Source organism: Crassostrea angulata, chromosome 5 (genome assembly GCF_025612915.1).
Source record: "Crassostrea angulata isolate pt1a10 chromosome 5, ASM2561291v2, whole genome shotgun sequence".
Taxonomy (NCBI): domain Eukaryota; kingdom Metazoa; phylum Mollusca; class Bivalvia; order Ostreida; family Ostreidae; genus Magallana; species Magallana angulata.
The window spans coordinates 5,354,937-5,373,030 of record NC_069115.1 but is presented as its reverse complement, the minus strand read 5'-3'; the positions used below and the strand labels follow the sequence as shown (position 1 = coordinate 5,373,030).

Sequence of the window (18,094 nt, the reverse complement as noted above, 5' to 3'; positions counted from 1 at the left end):
ATAATTGTTGACTTATTTTTTGCACCATTGAGCATTTTCACAGCTTGTATCGTCATTTTCCTGAGTTCTTCTCGTTGCGCCGTGACGCCCGGCGACGTCGATATTTTTAGTCAATTCTAAAGAGGACTATCTGCTTTAGTTACCGATATCTGTTCGAAAAAACAATATATCCCGTCATTATTTGGAAAATAGAATACCATGGCCATACTTAATTTGAGGTTTCAATATTATTTGGTTTATAGCCCGATTTATAGAGATATTACTTTCAACATCATATAATTTATTGTTGACATAACACAAATTTTGACCGTGCGCCGTGACCTCATTTTTGCAGGATTAGATTCTTAATAATTCTTAGAAGTAAAGGAATTTATTAACTTTTTTTCTTGCAAATTGTTTGAAATTATTGTTAAATTATGTCTACCAAATTTAGTAATGATATGACGTTAAGTAACATAGCTATGACAAAAGTCTTCGTATTTTTTGATTGACCCTCGTACATGCATTCTATGTGATATACAAGTCTATCATGACCTAAAAGTTAAATATAACAATTGCTTTTGACGAAAATTGGTTAAAACAGAAAGGGGATATCCAAAATGCTGCAACTGGTTATCATCATGCCTGTCGTCCAATTAAAGGACTGCATTTGGTATGGTCAAATATCTGCTCCTAATTTTAACAAATTTATAAACGATATCATATCAAAATTAAAAAAAAGAAAACTAACCAATTTATTCTTGCAAAAATAATTTATATCACATAATGGCATCGTTCTTATGATATGCAATGCTCAGCAGTGAGACTCGAATCTCCCCACTAAATATATGGAAAATCCTAAGAAACAAATGCAATAGGACATTAACAATCTGAATTCCAGGATAAGAAAACAAAGGTAATTTACATATTTACACTTTAAATCGAATCATGATTTACATTAAAACACATCTAATATGAACAAGAATAAACAAAAGAATGATAATGGAATGCCGGAACTCAGTGCACAATTATATCTACAAAATATGTTTTTACAAACGATATGTTTAAATGCTAGTTTGGAATGACAATTATTAAACAAAGTATGGGCAATGCATTGACATAAGTAATAAAGCATTGTAAAATATTCATAATATTTTATAAGATTGCCAATGCCTCAGAGCAAGAGAAATACGACAATATTCATAACATGCAATGCACAATTTGCCTATACTAAGGCAAATCATACTGATAAATAATTTCTTGACAAACCTTATACACATATATACAAATCAAAGATGTTAACAAAAAACTAATTGTATGATTTAAATTGTCTCTTCAATCGGATGGTCCATCATAATAATCCAAACATACAACCAAAGACCAGGATGTGAAGAAGAATGAAGTATCCCCAAATTATCTTCCGGATTCCAGGGCGCATGCGCATCACGCGATTTAGATTTCGGCTGGAAAAGCAGAGGTATTCCCTGAAGTACATATGTTACAACAGATTGTCAAACTTTCACCAACATGCTGAACAAACAACGGGAAAACACTTTAACAGAAAGTGTGCCTTTACAACAGGACCTTGATTGCAAATTTAACTATTCAAAAGCATAATATATACGAGTATGGGTGAGATATTTTGAATAATATTAATTAAAGTTCCTGGGAATTAGAATTATTTTTAAAAACAAATCAGCACAGATTTCAGGCACGTTATTACTAGCATGTCTTTAATTTATCTTGGTATATAATGCAAAGTGCATAGCAACAACAAAAACAATTTAATCAAACTTACCGACGAACCCTTAACCAGTTGCATACTCTCTGTGTATAACCCGCCTCGCTTCTCACTACAAAAGAGACCATTATTTGACAAAATGTTTCCTTTCAAAAAGACTATAAATTCAGACTTCTTTTTTTCTCCATAAATCTTTCTGCAATAATGTGCATAAAATGTTTTTATATACTTCTAGCGAACGAGTGATTCTTTCTATATGTTAAAATTTTATATATTGAGAAAGTAAGAGAAAATCAGCTTACTTAGCATGGGACTGCTCTCCAGAATCCTGTCGTCTTCTTCCTCCATTTGAATTTGGAACTAATATGGAAAAAAGTCGAGTGATTCATCATTTCATTCCTCTACGTTGTAATTTAAAGATTTGCAAACTAACTTTATTGCTTTTTTTAAATTTACAGATATTGAAACAGTGCAAACATATTCAAACAGGCAAATTCTATTAAGAATAAAAATTCATTAACACTTGCACAGCACACAACCCACATCGTTGATCGTGTCTACTCACCTCTCTATTTTCTGCTGTCAGCCTGGCCTGCTCCTGCATTGTGTTGAGGGTTTCCTCCAGCTGTTGACGTTGTTCCTGTTCCATTCTAAGGGATTTCTCAAGTGCCAAATGTTGATCATTTAGTCGCTCTCGCACCAGTTCTGTCTCTTGCAGCCTAGCGATTTATAAAAAGCCATCTTTTAATAACATATTTTCACCATTAATTACAATTAAAACATGATAAAATGATTGTTTAAATGATAATCTATCAACAAAATAACACATTATTAATCTAAATTTATATCACAATATGGCAGTAGAAATAAAATGTTCAAATAAATTCAGTGTATTAGATTATAGCATTGTTTCAATATATCAAACAAAGAGTTTTACTTGGAACGTAGAAGTTTTATTTCATCTGCTTCTGATGTCTCGGCAGTTGTCATTGTTACCCGTGTTTTCTCAGGAATTATGGGCTTCTCAGAAGCCTCTGCTATTTCCACGGACGATGCTCTCTGCATGGCGATGTTAATGGTTTTTGTCTCTGACTCAAGCAGCTATAAGTATATAAAAAATGCTTGATAAACTATTCTAAATTGCCAAATCACAAATTGATAAATTTTTCAAAATGGCAAAATCACAAATTCTATTAAACACTTAGCAAAAGTAGAAAAAAATGTATAACAAGCACAATTTTACCTTAGTTTGCAATGACAGGTGTGTTTGGTAAAGTATCCTATACTGTTGCTGCAGTGTTGCCAGCTCAGTTTCTTTTTCCCTCAAAGACTTTGACAGGTTTCCTAACTGAATGTTGAGATAGCTTCTGTCTTCGGCCAATTGACTTATCTGTAATTCCAATTAATAAACTCAACAAAATATCTATCTTATAACCAGCAATGTATTTATTCTAACATCAACTGCACTTTAACTAATAAAATTCACCTTAAATAGTTACACACTGCGTAGTTATCAATTATCTTTAACACATTATTTCTAACGATAAAACTCCGACAGTAAAAATTTAAAAAATATATTCTAAAGGAGGCTCAATGTTCAACAAATTAACCATCGGATTTATATATAATTTTTGGATATGATTTGGTTGGGCTATAAATTATTAAGTAGTCAAGAAAAAATCCAAAAATTTTACTTTTTGAAATTGGGCATATTTCTATATATTTCATATAGATCTCTTCTTTTAAATGAGATATAAACAGTCTAAAATTGGCCACGACAGCGAGCCCTCTTAAAACAAAGTCAACAATAAAATGTTGCTTTGGTTCCTTCTTACCTGCATTGCCAGCTGCTGACATCTTGCATCTCTCTGTTGTAGTCTATGAGCCATCTGGTTAAGTTCAGATTGTGCCTTGTTTTTCTGATCCATTGCTGTTGAAAACTGTCCTTGAAGACGTTGATAGTCATCATGGAAATTTTCCATTTGAATTTGCCCACTCTGAGCAATGCCTAGCTGGGCTCTCATTGTCTCATTATCAAACCTTAGCTGTTGTATTAAACCTTCGTTAGCGAGAAGCTCCAGACTTAAGTTCGAATTTTTCTGGCTAAGTTCTTCGCAATTTTTCTCTAGTTGTTTTATGTTCTGTAATAAAGTGTCTTTCTCTCGTGCAACGTGTTCTCTTTCTTCGTTTAAAAACGACTCGTCGTGACTGCCTACATTCAGCATTTTCTGGTGAAGCTCCTCAATAGTTTTAACCATTTTACTGTTTTCGGTCAGCAATTTATGATTTTGATCATTTAAAGACCCGAACTCTTTTTTAACTTCATCATACATTTTGTTCTGAATCTTCAAATGTGCTATCTCTCCATTTAAAACGTCATTCTCTGTTGTTAGCTCACTGAGTTCCTCTAATATAGAATCAATTTGATCTTGTTTATCATTTAATTCTTTTTCAAGATCACTCGGTGTTGACCTAACATGCATAACATCTTCTTTTTTTACAGAAGATTCAATATTCATCGTGGACATTTTCGATTTCAACTGCTGGACTTCACTTTCCCTTTCATTCAACTTTTCTTTCAGGGTATCAAAAGACTCAGCATTTGTCTCTCGTGCCACATTTCCTTTTAACGATTCCATTTCCGATTTCAAAGCTTCGTAATCGCTCTGAAGTTTGTCAAAAAGAAGAGCTTTGTATTCCGACACCTGCGTCTTACTTCTGAGAGTTTCATTTTCAGACACAGTTTCATTTAACTCTTCTCTTATCAACTCAAGCTCTTCTTCTAGCTCTTTTATTTTTTCTGCCGCACTTTCATTAGAGACAGTTTTTGTTTCTTTGAAACCGTTATTTGTCTCTCTATCAAACTCAGCTTTTAATTTTACGTTTTCTTGTTGCAAAACCTCAAACATAGAAACCTTTTCCGCTGCTTCTTTTAGTTCCTCCTTAAGATGGTCTACTTCATTCGTAATAGCGATTTTCTGTTTTGTAGAAGATTCTAACTCTTCTCCTAATTTTTCATTTCTTTCCGAAACCTTTTCAAGCTCAAGTTTTATAGATTCGATGTCCTCTCCTTTATTACCGGTGTTCAAAATCTGTTCTAACTCAGACTGGAAATTGTCTCTTTCTCTTATAATATGATTTATTTCTAGCTTCTTTTTATCAAGATCTGACCTCACTTCTTCAAGTTCCTCTTCCAGAGATTCGATTTCCTCGACTTTCCACTCCAGGGCTCCAATTTTTTCTTTTAACTTATTATTTTCATCTGAACTATCATCTAGTTTTGACTGAATCGATTCACATTTGTTTTTCAATTCGTTCTTTTCGGCCTTTAATACATTAAAGTCCTCTCTATAACCATCTATTTCTTCTTGCATTTGATCCCGTTCACTTTCGAGCATTTCGATTTTTTCTAAAAGAGTTTTTCTTTCCAATTGCTTTTCTTCAGCATTTCTTCTTTCCTGTTCAAGCTTAGAGATGTTTTCTTTAAGTTTCGCTATGATATCCTTATAACTCTTATTTTCAACTTCTAGAGAATCACAAAGCATTAAACTATCTTCCAATTTTCTTTCTGATTCCTCGTGTTTTCGTTCTGTGGTTTCCAACAGAGGTTTCAATTCTTCAGTATCATTTAATTTGCTTTGAAGTTCAGAAACTCTGTCCAAAAGTTCCATTTCTTTTTGCTTGTGATTCTCTGCAAAGTTTTCTAATGATGATATTTCATTCTTAAAATGCGTGATATCTTCTTGGGTTGAGGAAAGTTTCAAATCTCTTTCTTGTAACTCCTGAAAAGATTTATTCAGTTCGTCTTGCAAGGCTTTTAATTTGCCTTTCAACTCCTCCTCTATACTATGTTGAACTTCTTTTGCTGATTCCAATTCCGATAGTTTCGTTTTCATTTCTTTTATTTCACAGGAAAGAACATTGTTGCTTTCATCTTTCTCTGAGCACATTACTTCTAATTCTTGAACTCGGGATAAATAATCTTCTGCATGAGTCTTTTGTGAGTTTCCAGTTTCTTCAGTTACCTTTTTCAAACTGTTAACCTCTTCTTGGAGCTTGTCGCACTTTGTTTTAAATGCTTTCAATTTAACGAGCATTTTCTCACACTTTGTCTCAGAAAGTTTTAATTTTTCATTTGTTTTTTCTTGTGCTTCTTCCATTATTTTCAATCTTTCTTTAGCAGTTTCAAGTTCTTCCTGTGTGTTAATATTATCTAATCCACTTTTTCTCAGATGTTCGCTTTCTTTAAGAACCTCTGTATCCGTGAAATTAGTAGTTAATTTAGGTGTTGCAGTGGCCTTAAATATTTCTTGCTTTGCCATGTTGTCACTATCCGCTGTAAAATTGCTAATCTTTGACAAAAGGAATTGATTTTCACTAACAATAGCGTTGTGTTTCTTCTCATATTCTTCCTTATCCTTTTCAAATTCGTTGCTTAATGAGTTCAACCTTGTATTTTCCTCCTTCAGTTTATCATTTTCAGCTGAAAGACTTGCAATTGACAAAGTCATATTTGCCATAGAAGACTCGTTTCGATTTACTTTCTCAGACATTTCCTGAAGATATCTATTCGCTTCAGACAGCTTACTTTCTAATTCAATATTTTTGCTTGTTAAGTCCTTTAATTGTTCCAATTGTGTTCTGTTCTCAGTTGATAGCCTATGATTGATGCCTCTCAGGGAATTGTTTTCTTCAACAACTTTATTTTGTTCTGTCGTTAAATTCTGAATTTGCATCGTCAAATCATTTCTCTCATCGTTTGCAATAGTTAATTGTCCGACAAGGTCATCCCAAGATTCTTTGTGTACAGCACCTTGTTGAATGTCATTTTTAATAGCTGATAGTTGTTCCGTAAGCGTAGAATTTTCCTCAAGTAATGCATTATAGCTTTGTTCCAAGTTTTGCACTTTTTCTTTTTCCTCTTTGTTTTGTTTTTCTAGCGAAGCAAGGGATTTTTCAAGTTCTTCCATATCTTGTGATTGATTATTTGAAGTTGACTCTTGATCGGTATATTTATGTAATTCTAAAAATATTTCTTCAATGTCTTCCGTTACACATTCACTGCGCATTATCCGTTGATAATGTTGTTTTGCAAAGTTTGTCACTCTGGAGAGTAAATCCTCTTTTTGTTCCAGAGAATTTGACATGGAGGAGACTTTTTCATTGAGCACATCAATTTCTTTATGGATTGTCTGGTTTAATTCATCCAACTGGCTTTTTTCAATTTCTGTTGCTTTCAACGTTTCCTGCAGTGTGTTTGCCAGTTCACTTTTGTTTCTTACTTCTTGTTGTAAAGACTGTAACAGATTGCTTAATTCGATGTTTCGTTCCTCACTCTCTTTTAATGACACTTCCTTTTTAGCAAGTTGGGTCTCAAGTTCCTTCTGCTTCTGTGTCACTTCCTCCACTGAACTCTCTTCTTGTGATTTATTCATCAAAATCTCAAGCTGAACTTTCATATTGTTAATTATTTTTTCTTTCTCTTGACTGTTCTGTTTGGCATTTACCATGAATATGTCTAGCTCCTCGGATTTATGGGCAAGTTCATTGTGCAATGACAGCTTTTGTTCTTCCAGTGTTACAATTTCTGACTGCATTTCTGATTTCTGAGTTTCTATTCTTAATATGTTTTCTGTCAAGCGGTCTTTTTCTGTCGTATACTGAGTACGCAAGATTTCTATTTCTGCTTCTAAATCATTTAGACATTTTTCTTTTTCCCACAGCTGTGCTTGTATTGAACTTGCAATATTTTCTTTCAATTTCAAGTCTTCTCTCATTATAGCAATTTCTCCCTCTCTTGACGACAACAATGTTTTATATTCTGCGATTTCTTGCTTAAAATCTTGCATGCTCCGACATTTTTCTTCTAAATCCTGGATTTGCTGTTCATATGATTCGATATTAAGACGAAGCTCTTCAGATCCCAGGGGGAACTGTTCCTTGACACTTGTTTCAACAATATTATCATTATCCTTGACACCATTTGCATCTTTTTTCTCCACTTCACTTTTTAGCGTTGATATTTCACTCTCTAGGTCTTCTTTTGATTTTGCTGCTTGCTGAAGTTGAAATTTAAGCTTTTTAGCAGTCGCTATAGCTTTACGAAAATTTAAGTCTTTTTCTTCTTGTTGCTTTTTTAGCAAATCAATTTCCTGTTCACGTTTTAAACAAGTTTCTTTTAAGTTTTCTAAAATTTCTTCGTTCTGAACAAGTTGGTTCAGACGTTCTTCCATTTCTTGCAAGTTTTCTAGCAGCGATGATATTTTTTCGTCTTTCTGTTTTATTTTCTTTAACATTATTTCTTCTTCATTTTCTTTGCTCCCAACCAAGCTAGATAATATATTTTCTTTTTCTTCCATTGATCTTACAAGTTCGTCTGCTTCTGTTTTAGATTTTCTCAATTCTATGCATTCAAGTTCAAGTACTTTAACTTTCTCTTCCTCATCTTTCAACTCGTTTGCCAGAGTATTGTTGTTTTGAATGAATCGATTGAAACGTTCTTCCATTTCTTGTGATTTTTCCAACAGTGACGATATTGTTTCATCTTTTTCGATCATTTTCTTTATCATCAAACCTTCTTCATGCTCTTTGCTTTCAATTAAACTGGATAAAATGTTTTCTTTTTCTTCCATAGTTCGTGCAAGTTCTTCTGCTTCGGATTTTGAATTATTCAATTCTACATAGTCATGTTCAAGAATATTCACTTTCTCCTTTGTATGTTTTAACTCGCTTGCCAGAGAATTGTTTTCACTTTCAAGAGAACGTACAACCTGTTGTAGATTATCTAAATCCTTCTTAAGTTTTTCTACTTGTGATGACAGGCTGCTTGCACTTTCATTAGATTGGAGTTTTAAATTCTCAAATGCTGCATTTACTTCACAACAGTTACTTTCCAACTCAACAATTCGCAAACGACTTTGTTCTGAATTAGCTTTCAATTCTTCCTCCGATTGCTTTAAATGATGTACCTGATTCATATAATCTGCTATGGCATTTTTACTAATTTCTTTCTCTTCTTCATAAGACTTAATTAAACTGTCCTTTTGTAAAGTCAATTCTTCAATAATGTTACCATTTTTCTTTACCAATTCTTCATACTCTCTTACTTTTGAGTTGGCAAGACTGATGCTTTCATTCATCTCCGAAACTGACTTCTGAAGCTGAATGTTTTGGGATTTCATTTCTTCCAGACGTTCTTCGGTCCCTCTCAGTTTACTGACAAGCATCTCAGCTTTGTTTGAGTCGCTGTTCTGGTTTTGGTGTGTTTGATACAGGTCCTGCGTTAATTGTTGAACCTGACTGGTAAGCTCTCTTTTGGAAAGTTCCAGCTGCGCTATTTCCTCCTCAAGTTTCTGAATCGTGCCTTCAGCCTGCAATATAAAGTAAACATCACATTTAGTTAATTTTTAAACTAATTTTTCTAATCTTTCTTAAAAAATTATTTTTGATCTTTTTAAAGTGAAAATGAATTACTTATGTGAAAAGTATATGGTTCATCTATATCTATTTTTCTATTATAAATATATATATAGGTATAATAAATCAGTATGTATAACTTTATATAAGCTATCTAAATGTAATAAATAATAATCGTCCGGCATATAAGTCATAAATATTTTAAAATAGAAGATATATTCACAACACTAGCTGAACATCAAATAACTCACACTTTTAATTTGTCAATACTAAGCATTGCACTTCTTTAATCTGAGAAAAAGCGTATTTTTTTCTAAGTCAAATTAATTTAAAAATGCAAGTAACACTTTGCATAAATCATTGCAATGACAAGGTCATTATGCTTTAGTATCGATAGGACCATTAACCTGATGGAACGCTAACGTCTGTCTCCTATCGTCTTCCCTATGTTACATTCTTCAATTACAGATTTAAGTCTAGGATAGGGCAATAAAATACGACAAATACGGATATTGAGGTAAAAGAAAATTTATCATTTGTGCACGATTAATATGTTTTATATGATTTTAAAGTGGACAAAAAATAAAAAAAAATATGCTGTAACTATAATTCGTTATACGTTTAAAACGAATTAGTAAACTAGCTTGTCTTTCAGAAAATTTTATATTTCAAGTTTCATAGTTGTTTAAAAAAAACCCACACACAAACATGACAGATAACCATTTAGTACATTGTATATAGTTCTGTAGATAAAATGAAAGTCATGCTAGTGGTTAGTACAAGAGTAAGTAAACATGCAGCATAGTACTGACAGTTAGACATGCACCAGGTACAGACAGTGGCAGCATATGCAGTTAGCAATGAAATAAAGACGCCCTCTACACGATAGAAATACTAAAAGATTTGAAAAACAAAGCAACTAAATACACCAACAAAAAGCAGGCGAAGACAGTGTTATAAGACGTGCAGTTCCACTACAAGTTCTTACATCATTCTTAGACTCGGTGGTTTCCATTTCCATTACCGATGTAGATGGTGCAGCCCCTAAAAGTCTTTCTTGATGTTTTTGAATAATAGGTTCATTAACAACATTTGTTATATTGTGAGATTCCTTCTTTAATTCTTGCATTTCCCTTTCCATGAAATCATTGGACTTTTGCAAATGTATTAACTGGTTTTCTTTTTCATCCAAATGAGCAAGTAACTGACGCTTTTCCTTCTCAAAATCCTCTTTCATTCTCGATAATTCTTCGTGACCTTGACGTAGACTTTTTTTCAAACTAGTTGTTTCCTTTTCCATTTCCTTTACATTTGTTTCCGACTTTGATAAGAGCTGTTCATATTCAACTGCCTTTTGTTGATGTTGTTTAATCAAATCCTGAGACTGGATATAATTGCTTGTTAGGGTTTCTATTTGGCAATTTTTCTCTTGAAGAGAAGCTGAGATATCAACAGAAGCCTTCTCAAGCGCTATTACATGTTGATTTTGTTCTTCGAATTTGCTATTCAGCATAACTATTGTGTTTTCTAATTCGGTCTTGGCAGTCCTTTCCTGTAATAGGTCTTCCTTTTTTCTAACTATCTCTTCATTCAATCGAGAGTTTTCGTTCTCTAAAGACTGCACTCGACTTAAGCTTTCTTTCCGTTCTCCTTTAGAAGATTCGATAACTTGTTTAAGTTGTTCGATCTCCCCAAGCAATGAATCATCAAATTCCTTTAATGCAGTCTCATCATTATTTTTCTGTGACAAAATAGTTTTTGATTTCTCTTCTAAAGCAGCTATTATATCATCTTTTTGAGTGCAATATGTTTGTAAATCTGAGCATCTCTGATTCACTAAATGAACTTCATTTTCTTTTTCTTGGTAATAATATTGCCATGCCTGATTAGCTTCGGTGAGACTTTGCACTGTTTGTTGCAACTCTGCTATGCTTTGCTGGTTATCTTCCAGTGATGCTGACAGTTGTCTACACTTCTCTTCTTCCTCGTGCAGTCGCTTACGCAAATGAGTAATAGCCAAGTCTTGTTCCTCCATCTTTGAACTGCGCACATTCCTTGCTTCATCAAGTGCTTTTAATGTACCTTCTAACTCCTCCCCTTGGCTATTATATAGCATTTGAATATTTTGCATTTCGTTTCCTTGACGGGATAAATTATCCTTTAAGCGTGCAATCCGACCCTCTAAACTGCATATTGTTTTCTTGACATCTTCATCACTTTGAAGGGCTGTCAGTTGAGTATTGAGACTTTTGATAGTGGTTTCTTTTTCTTCAAGACTATGTACATGAGATTCCCTCATCTTCTCTAAAGAGTAAACCATATCTTCCAAGGAAGCCATCTTTTTCATCGTTGACTCATTAGTTTCTTGCAATGACGCAATACACAAATCTTTCTCTTTTAGTTTCCCAAAATTTTCATCAAATGATTGGCGGAGATGAGAAAATTCTTTCCGGATCATTGACAAAACTGCTACAGGACTACTAGCAGACTCCAGGGCTTCATGATAAACAAATTCTTGTTCTTCTTTTATCACTTCAAACACTTCTTTCTTAAACATGCTAAGTTCAATTGCCACAAGTTCAGACCCTTCCTCTAATTTTCTGCATTTGTTTTCCAAGTCAATGTAGTTTTGCTTGAGAGCAAGAATTTGATTGGTTTGTTTGGTTAACATTGACTCAAAATCCTTAATCCTCTGCAGGTGTTCAGTATTCGAAGTCTCAATATGTTGGCGCAAATTTTGATTTTCAGTTTGGTTATCGTCTACGAGTTGACGCCATTCTATTTGACGATTTGATTCCTCTTCAAATTTTTTAAAATTTTCTTCCAGGTCCTTTTTAGTTTGTTCTAGCTGTTTTATTTTGGCCTCTTTGCCTTTGCATAATCTTTTCACTTTAGACAGCTCTTGTTCCAAAGATTTATGTGTACCATTTTCATTTGCTTGTAATACAACAGCATTATCATGTAACGACGTTTCTTTTATAGATTCAAGTTCCTCTTTTAAATCAGCGATTACATTATCCTTTTCTGCTACAGTGTCTTCCAATGTTTGTAATGAAGCCTCGATATTCCGGAACTCTTTCTCATACCAATCTTCCCATCCATAAATCCTTTCTTTCAAATCAAATATTTCTGCTTCTTTTGAATGCAAATAATCTCTTAAAGTTTGCAGTTCTTCTTGCTGATTGACGGCAAAATTTCTTCCGTCCACAATTTCTTCATCACGAGACTGAATGACATCTTTAAGATCTTCTATTTCTCTTTCAAGTTGCATAACAACCTCCGAATGCACAATCCTTTCCTTCCACTCACTATCAATTCCACTGGAATTGAATGACAAGTTGTCTACACTCCCCATGGTTGCGCTGCTTCCACTTTCTTCAATCTTGTTTTCCTCTTCTTTGGAAGAGTTCTGAAGTTTGGCTAATTTTGCATCTTTGGCTTTGCAAAGTGTTTTCATTTTGGATAGCTTTGCGTTTAAAGCTGAAAGTTCTTTTTGGTGATTATCTTGCATTGAAAGAATTAAAGCTTGTTTTTCTTCTAATAATGCTGACAAATTAGACTCTGAACACGGTTTTATTAGCTCTGATTTACTGGACTCTTCATTTTGGTTGGTGCAAAATGATATTGAATTATTCTGCGGTTCTATGATATCACTAACTACTGGCATAACACTAATACCAGCGTTGTTCTCTTCCAATTTCTGACATCTGTTTCTCCAGTAATCAGTTTCCGATGCAGATGCAGAAAGGGATTGAATGTCTAATTCCATATCTTTCTCTTGGCGTTGTAGAAATTCCACAGTATTTTCTAAAGCCGCGCATTTTTCTTCTAAACTTGAAATTTTTCTCTCGTTATTCATGCAGTCTTCCAAATAGTCTTTGCTCTTTTCTTCAAAGTCCTGTTGTATATCAGAAATTGTAAGCTCATGTTGTTTACATAACTCCTCGAACTGACAAGATCTATCTAAATCACTTTTTAGAATCTCGATTTCCTCTTCTTTTTGACTAAGTCTTTCAGATAAATCATTAATTCGTTCCTTCATCATTAGTAAATCAGTTTCTTTTTCAGTTAATATGTTCTCCTGCTTTTCAACAACTTCTTGAAATTTGTTCAGTTTGGACTTTTTGCCTTTTTCTATCATTTTCATTTTTTCTCTTTCAAAAGAAATGGCATCCTTATCCTTTTTCACTTTTTCTAATTCTTCATTTAATCGCACTACTTCTTGTTCTACTGTACACAATTTTCGTTCTGTTTGTGACATGATATTTTGCACGTCAACAATTTGTTTTTCTAAATCTCTTTTCTCTAACAGCAATGAGTTGAAATTTTCTTTACTAGTTTTAAAGTCGGCATTTAATTTTTCAATTTCTTCGTTTTTCTTTTTTATATTTTGATTGAGGTCAAGTTCTCGTTTTTCAAAATCTTTGCAAGTGTGTTTTAATTCTTCAATTTCTTTAAAACTATCTTCCAATTCTTTTCTTAAATGCACTTCTTCAGATTCAAGTGCATTTATCTTTATACTCATCTCCGAAATTTTACCTTGAAGAATAACTGAGTCAGTTTCTTTCTCAGCTAAAAGCTTTTCTTGCAAAGATACCACATCTTCGAACTTTTTTGCTTTTGCTTCTTTTCCTTTTCCTAGCTTTTGTAATCGAAGAATTTCTTGACGTTTTGATTCGTCTTTTTTTATTTCACTTTCATACAAACGTGATGCCTCTCTGAGCTGAATATTGAGCACTTCCAATTCTTCATCTTTCCGTTTTAACATTTCCTCTAGTTTCTTGACTTTGGCATCCTTTCCTTTCGTGACCAATGAAAGTTTTTTGGATTCAGACACTGTTTTTTGTTGGTCTTCTTCAACACCTAATAAATGGGCTGTTAATCTGTGAATTTCTTCATCTTTCTTCTTCGTAATAAGATCTAAATCTGTATTTTTATTTTCCAGTATTCTTACCGATTCAATCGAAATTTGATAACCTTCTTTCAATTCCTGAATTTGTTGCTTAAGTGCAGTATTTTCTTTGTTTGTGTTTCCAATTGATTGTTGTAACTGTTCAACACTTTCCATTGTATTTTCCTGCTCAATCATCATCCTCTGTAAATCTTTTTGTGCGCATTGTTCTTCATATCTAGCATCTTCCACTTTTTCATTGAGTTCGTTTACGCTTTCTTTAAGAATGATACTCTCTGCTTCATACTCACTCAAATGTCTCTCTTGTTCCGAAATCAACTCCTCTAATTTTTTGATCTTTATTTCTCTACCTTTATACATTTTCTGTATTTTCTGCATTTCTGAAACGAGACCATCTCTTTCTAACTGTAGAGCATTTAAAGTCTTTTCGAGAGTAAGAGTTTTTTCCTCTAACAGACTATCACTCTGACTTTTGCTTTCCTCTGTTCGTTTAGCTAACTTTGCATCTTTTGCTCGACAAAGTTTCTCTAATTTTGTCACTTCAGTCTGAAGTTTTATCAGCTTTTCCTCTTTTTCTTTCATCTCTTGTTTAATTGATTCTGATTCTTCCTTCTGATTTTCCTTAGCAGCACTTTGCATCATTTCTGAATTTTGTTGAATGTTATCAAGTTTGGTTTTATAGTCAGACAATGTTGCATTTTGCTGCTGTAAGCACATTTCTTTTTCCTCGACAGACACTTTTAGCTCCGAGTTTTCGGAATATTCCTTTTCAAGGGACAATTCCAACTGTGACACCCGTTCAGCAAGATCTTTTATTGTAGATTCCCTCTTTGATGCTAACAGATCTGAACTTTCCTGATCATTTAATAAGTCCTTATTCTTTTTCTGTTTCTTTTCCAATTCTTTTTTGAGGTCATATAACAATTGCTCTTTCTCATGAAGCTAAATAGAAAGGAATTCATAAGGGTCAGTAAAAAAATTCCAAGCTTCAACAAAACACACCAGCAAAAAGAGATTTAAATAAAATATCACTAGAACCAAAGACCTGAAGGGCCAAAAAGGCGGCAAGCTGACAATTCTTCTGCACAAAATGCCATATATCATATAAATAATTTCAGAATATGAAAAAGTAAATGTATTTGTTTTGTGTTGTTTGTGCGTTTAACTCTGTAGCTTTTTTTATGAAAAAAAACCCTTAAAAAAGTCATTTTATATGGGTTGTATAATTAAATACAATTATAAAATATTTGATCCATAAAAATATCTTTTATAATCAAAATATAAGGCAATGATGCGTTTGTAATACAATTATAACTCATCACTGCTACAAGGACTGTTATAAGTTTCAGCTATTTTATATGCGTATAGCTATTGATTACGTTAAAATAATGCCTTAATTAAAATCTTTTAAATCGTAGAATTTGAATTTCTCACTTCCCATTTTGAATAAAGATTATAGTGTTGTTGTTTACAAACCCGCACCAGGGAAATTTGAGATTTAAGAATGTCTATATGTAGGGCTAGTGCTAAACCAAAATCAGCTGCAATATCTTATCTAGATTATCGGCTCTAGATGCACTTAATATGCCAGTCGCGTGATATAAAAGTAATTTTGCAAAAATAATACAATGTACTGTACATATCTAACTTTTTAATATATATAAACCTTCTTTTTGGTGGTGGTGCCGGTTTCTTTATTGTTTCAAAGCCAAAAGTTCGAATTGCAATATTGATTTTTATCGGGCATGGACTCCAAATTGTTAGCTATAAGCTTATAATATAACTGTAACCAAACTTTTATTTGCGAGTGAGAAATTTTCGGGAGATTCGCAAGAGCCCTAGTGTCCTTTTTTGCCATATACAGACCCTGAAACGTACTACTACACCACATACTCCATTTTGAAACAATGAAATTGTCAGAGAGTTCCGAATGAAATTTAAGGAACATTTTCACACGATTCTCGAAACGATTAACATCCTTTACTCATAAAGCTGCCCACTTTGTCCAAAACATTAAACTGTTTATACGAAACGCTTAATAACGCTAAATAAGGCTTGGTTGCAAAAATAAGTCGCCACAAACAGCTCACCTCAGGTAAATCGTGAAAAAATGCCATTGCAAATAATAGTTGGTTTACAGTATATTGATAATTGGGAAAACGTATCATATTCATTTGCCATTTATTCTCGATTCAGCATTGTAAGTACATAACAAGGAGAGAATGGTTAGTTATTTTCTTTTTTTTATCTTTTTTCGTTCAGTTGTAGAAATCAAAGGCTTTTGATACTTTTACAGCTTAAAATGGAACTTATTTTTTCGTGTATTAAGAAGGCTGTGCAGAAGAAAAATCTGAACAATCGCTAGAAGATTGTCAAGGAATGCTTTTTGTGATGAATTGTAAGTACATAACAAGGAGAGAATGGTTAATTATTTTCTTTTTTTATCTTTTTTCGTTCAGTTGTAGAAATCAAAGGCTTTTGATACTTTTACAGCTTAAAATGGAACTTATTTTTTCGTGTATTAAGAAGGCTGTGCAGAAGAAAAATCTGAACAATCGCTAGAAGATTGTCAAGGAATGCTTTACACCTTACAAAATAAAAATACTCCTTTAATATCTTCATCTTTTTTACAACAATACGAAATATAGCAATCAAAATGCTTTAAAAATCTTATATTTTTTTCAACAATAGGGAACACTGAATCAAAACATTTTTTCTGATATCAAATTTGATGGCATCAATGAACATCTAAATGTATATTAGAATGTCAAATATGTTTAATATCATTCAAATAAAAGCAATTCTATATATTCACATCAAATTGACAAAGATAACTATAATTAATATCTGTGTATATTTTTATTGTAAATTTATCATGTTTCATCTCTACAATTTGGTTTTTGTTCATTATCAATTGAAGGCTGTATATGCCGTATTCAATGAAAGTTTTGGAACTTAATAATTATGCATTAAATAATTAATATTAAATGTGTATGTTTTTAATGTCATATAAGCCAAAAACTTTCAGGAAACGATAAATGTTATGGGCATAGGCACGATTTGAGAATGAAATTTGAGAGTCGGTCGTAAAGTTATAAGCAAGATACAAGGCCCACAATTATTTGTCTTGCAAACAAGGCTCATGACTTGTGTTTCTTTACATAGGTTAAATTGCTATACTTATAAATTATGACTTTTTGCCAATAAACTACGAAATGCCTGCATCAGAGTAACTGCTTACACATTTAGTATTTCATCACGTGTGAGTTGATGTCCGTAAGCTATAATTGAATTTTTTCGGATAAGTAATTATTGAAAAATAATTTTAATCAAAGTACTGAAGTACTGACGGGAGTTGATTTTATCGATTATAATTTATCTTAAAAACAACTACTGTGGAATCATTAGAATTCGTGGGGGCCAATTTTTATGGATTGCTTAATTTTTACAGTTTCGTGGGGATGTAATTTCCTGTATTCTCTTATACCTACAAAAGGAAATATGACTTTATAACCCAAATTATTAATTCGTGGAGGATGTTATTCGTGGATGAGAGGTGCCCATGAATTCCACGAAAATTGAGCCACCACGAAATCTAATGATTCCACAGTATATGTTATTTTGCTTGGCAAGTAGTTTATAATCTCTATTTGAATAACGTACATTTTTAAAATATGGATTCTCGGACGTTTCCGATTTCTAGAAAACCTCTTGTGAATCATGTTGTGTAATATTTAAAAATAGAATTGATTTCATCAAAATCGGTATTCGAAATATTTCAAAAACGCGGGTTGACTAACCAACGTCATGGCGGAAAGTGTAGGGCGAGTTAATCACATTGGTTCTGACAACTTTCGTTTAATCAAGATATGCCAAAATAATATATTTTATCGATTAAAAAATATTTTTATGCCACTAGAGATTTGTAGGAGAGCTTATGCATTAATGTGTGAACCATGAACAGATTCTTTTTACAACTTTGTGTAAATAAATGATCTATGCAAAAAGTGGAAGAATTGTCTTTGTGGTTAGTGTGACAGTATTTT

General features: G+C 32.9%; 1 protein-coding gene across 2 annotated transcripts in view; it reads right to left on the bottom strand.

Annotated features, from left to right (window-relative positions):
- Window positions 1–733: 733 nt before the first annotated feature.
- Window positions 734–18,094, bottom strand: part of LOC128183044 (nuclear anchorage protein 1-like) — a 35,969-nt gene continuing 18,608 nt past the window's right edge. The window contains exons 9-16 of one of the 2 annotated variants that reach the window (XM_052851864.1): window positions 10,125–14,990; window positions 3,556–9,090; window positions 2,964–3,110; window positions 2,658–2,821; window positions 2,286–2,439; window positions 2,023–2,080; window positions 1,778–1,832; window positions 734–819 (exon numbers count right to left, since the gene is read on the bottom strand). In XM_052851864.1, the coding sequence (XP_052707824.1) occupies window positions 759–819; window positions 1,778–1,832; window positions 2,023–2,080; window positions 2,286–2,439; window positions 2,658–2,821; window positions 2,964–3,110; window positions 3,556–9,090; window positions 10,125–14,990 (11,040 nt within the window). In that variant the 3' untranslated portion in view covers window positions 734–758. Of the gene's footprint in view, window positions 1,464–1,777; window positions 1,833–2,022; window positions 2,081–2,285; window positions 2,440–2,657; window positions 2,822–2,963; window positions 3,111–3,555; window positions 9,091–10,124; window positions 14,991–18,094 lie in introns of both variants that reach the window. The other variant, XM_052851862.1, reaches the window with a different exon arrangement.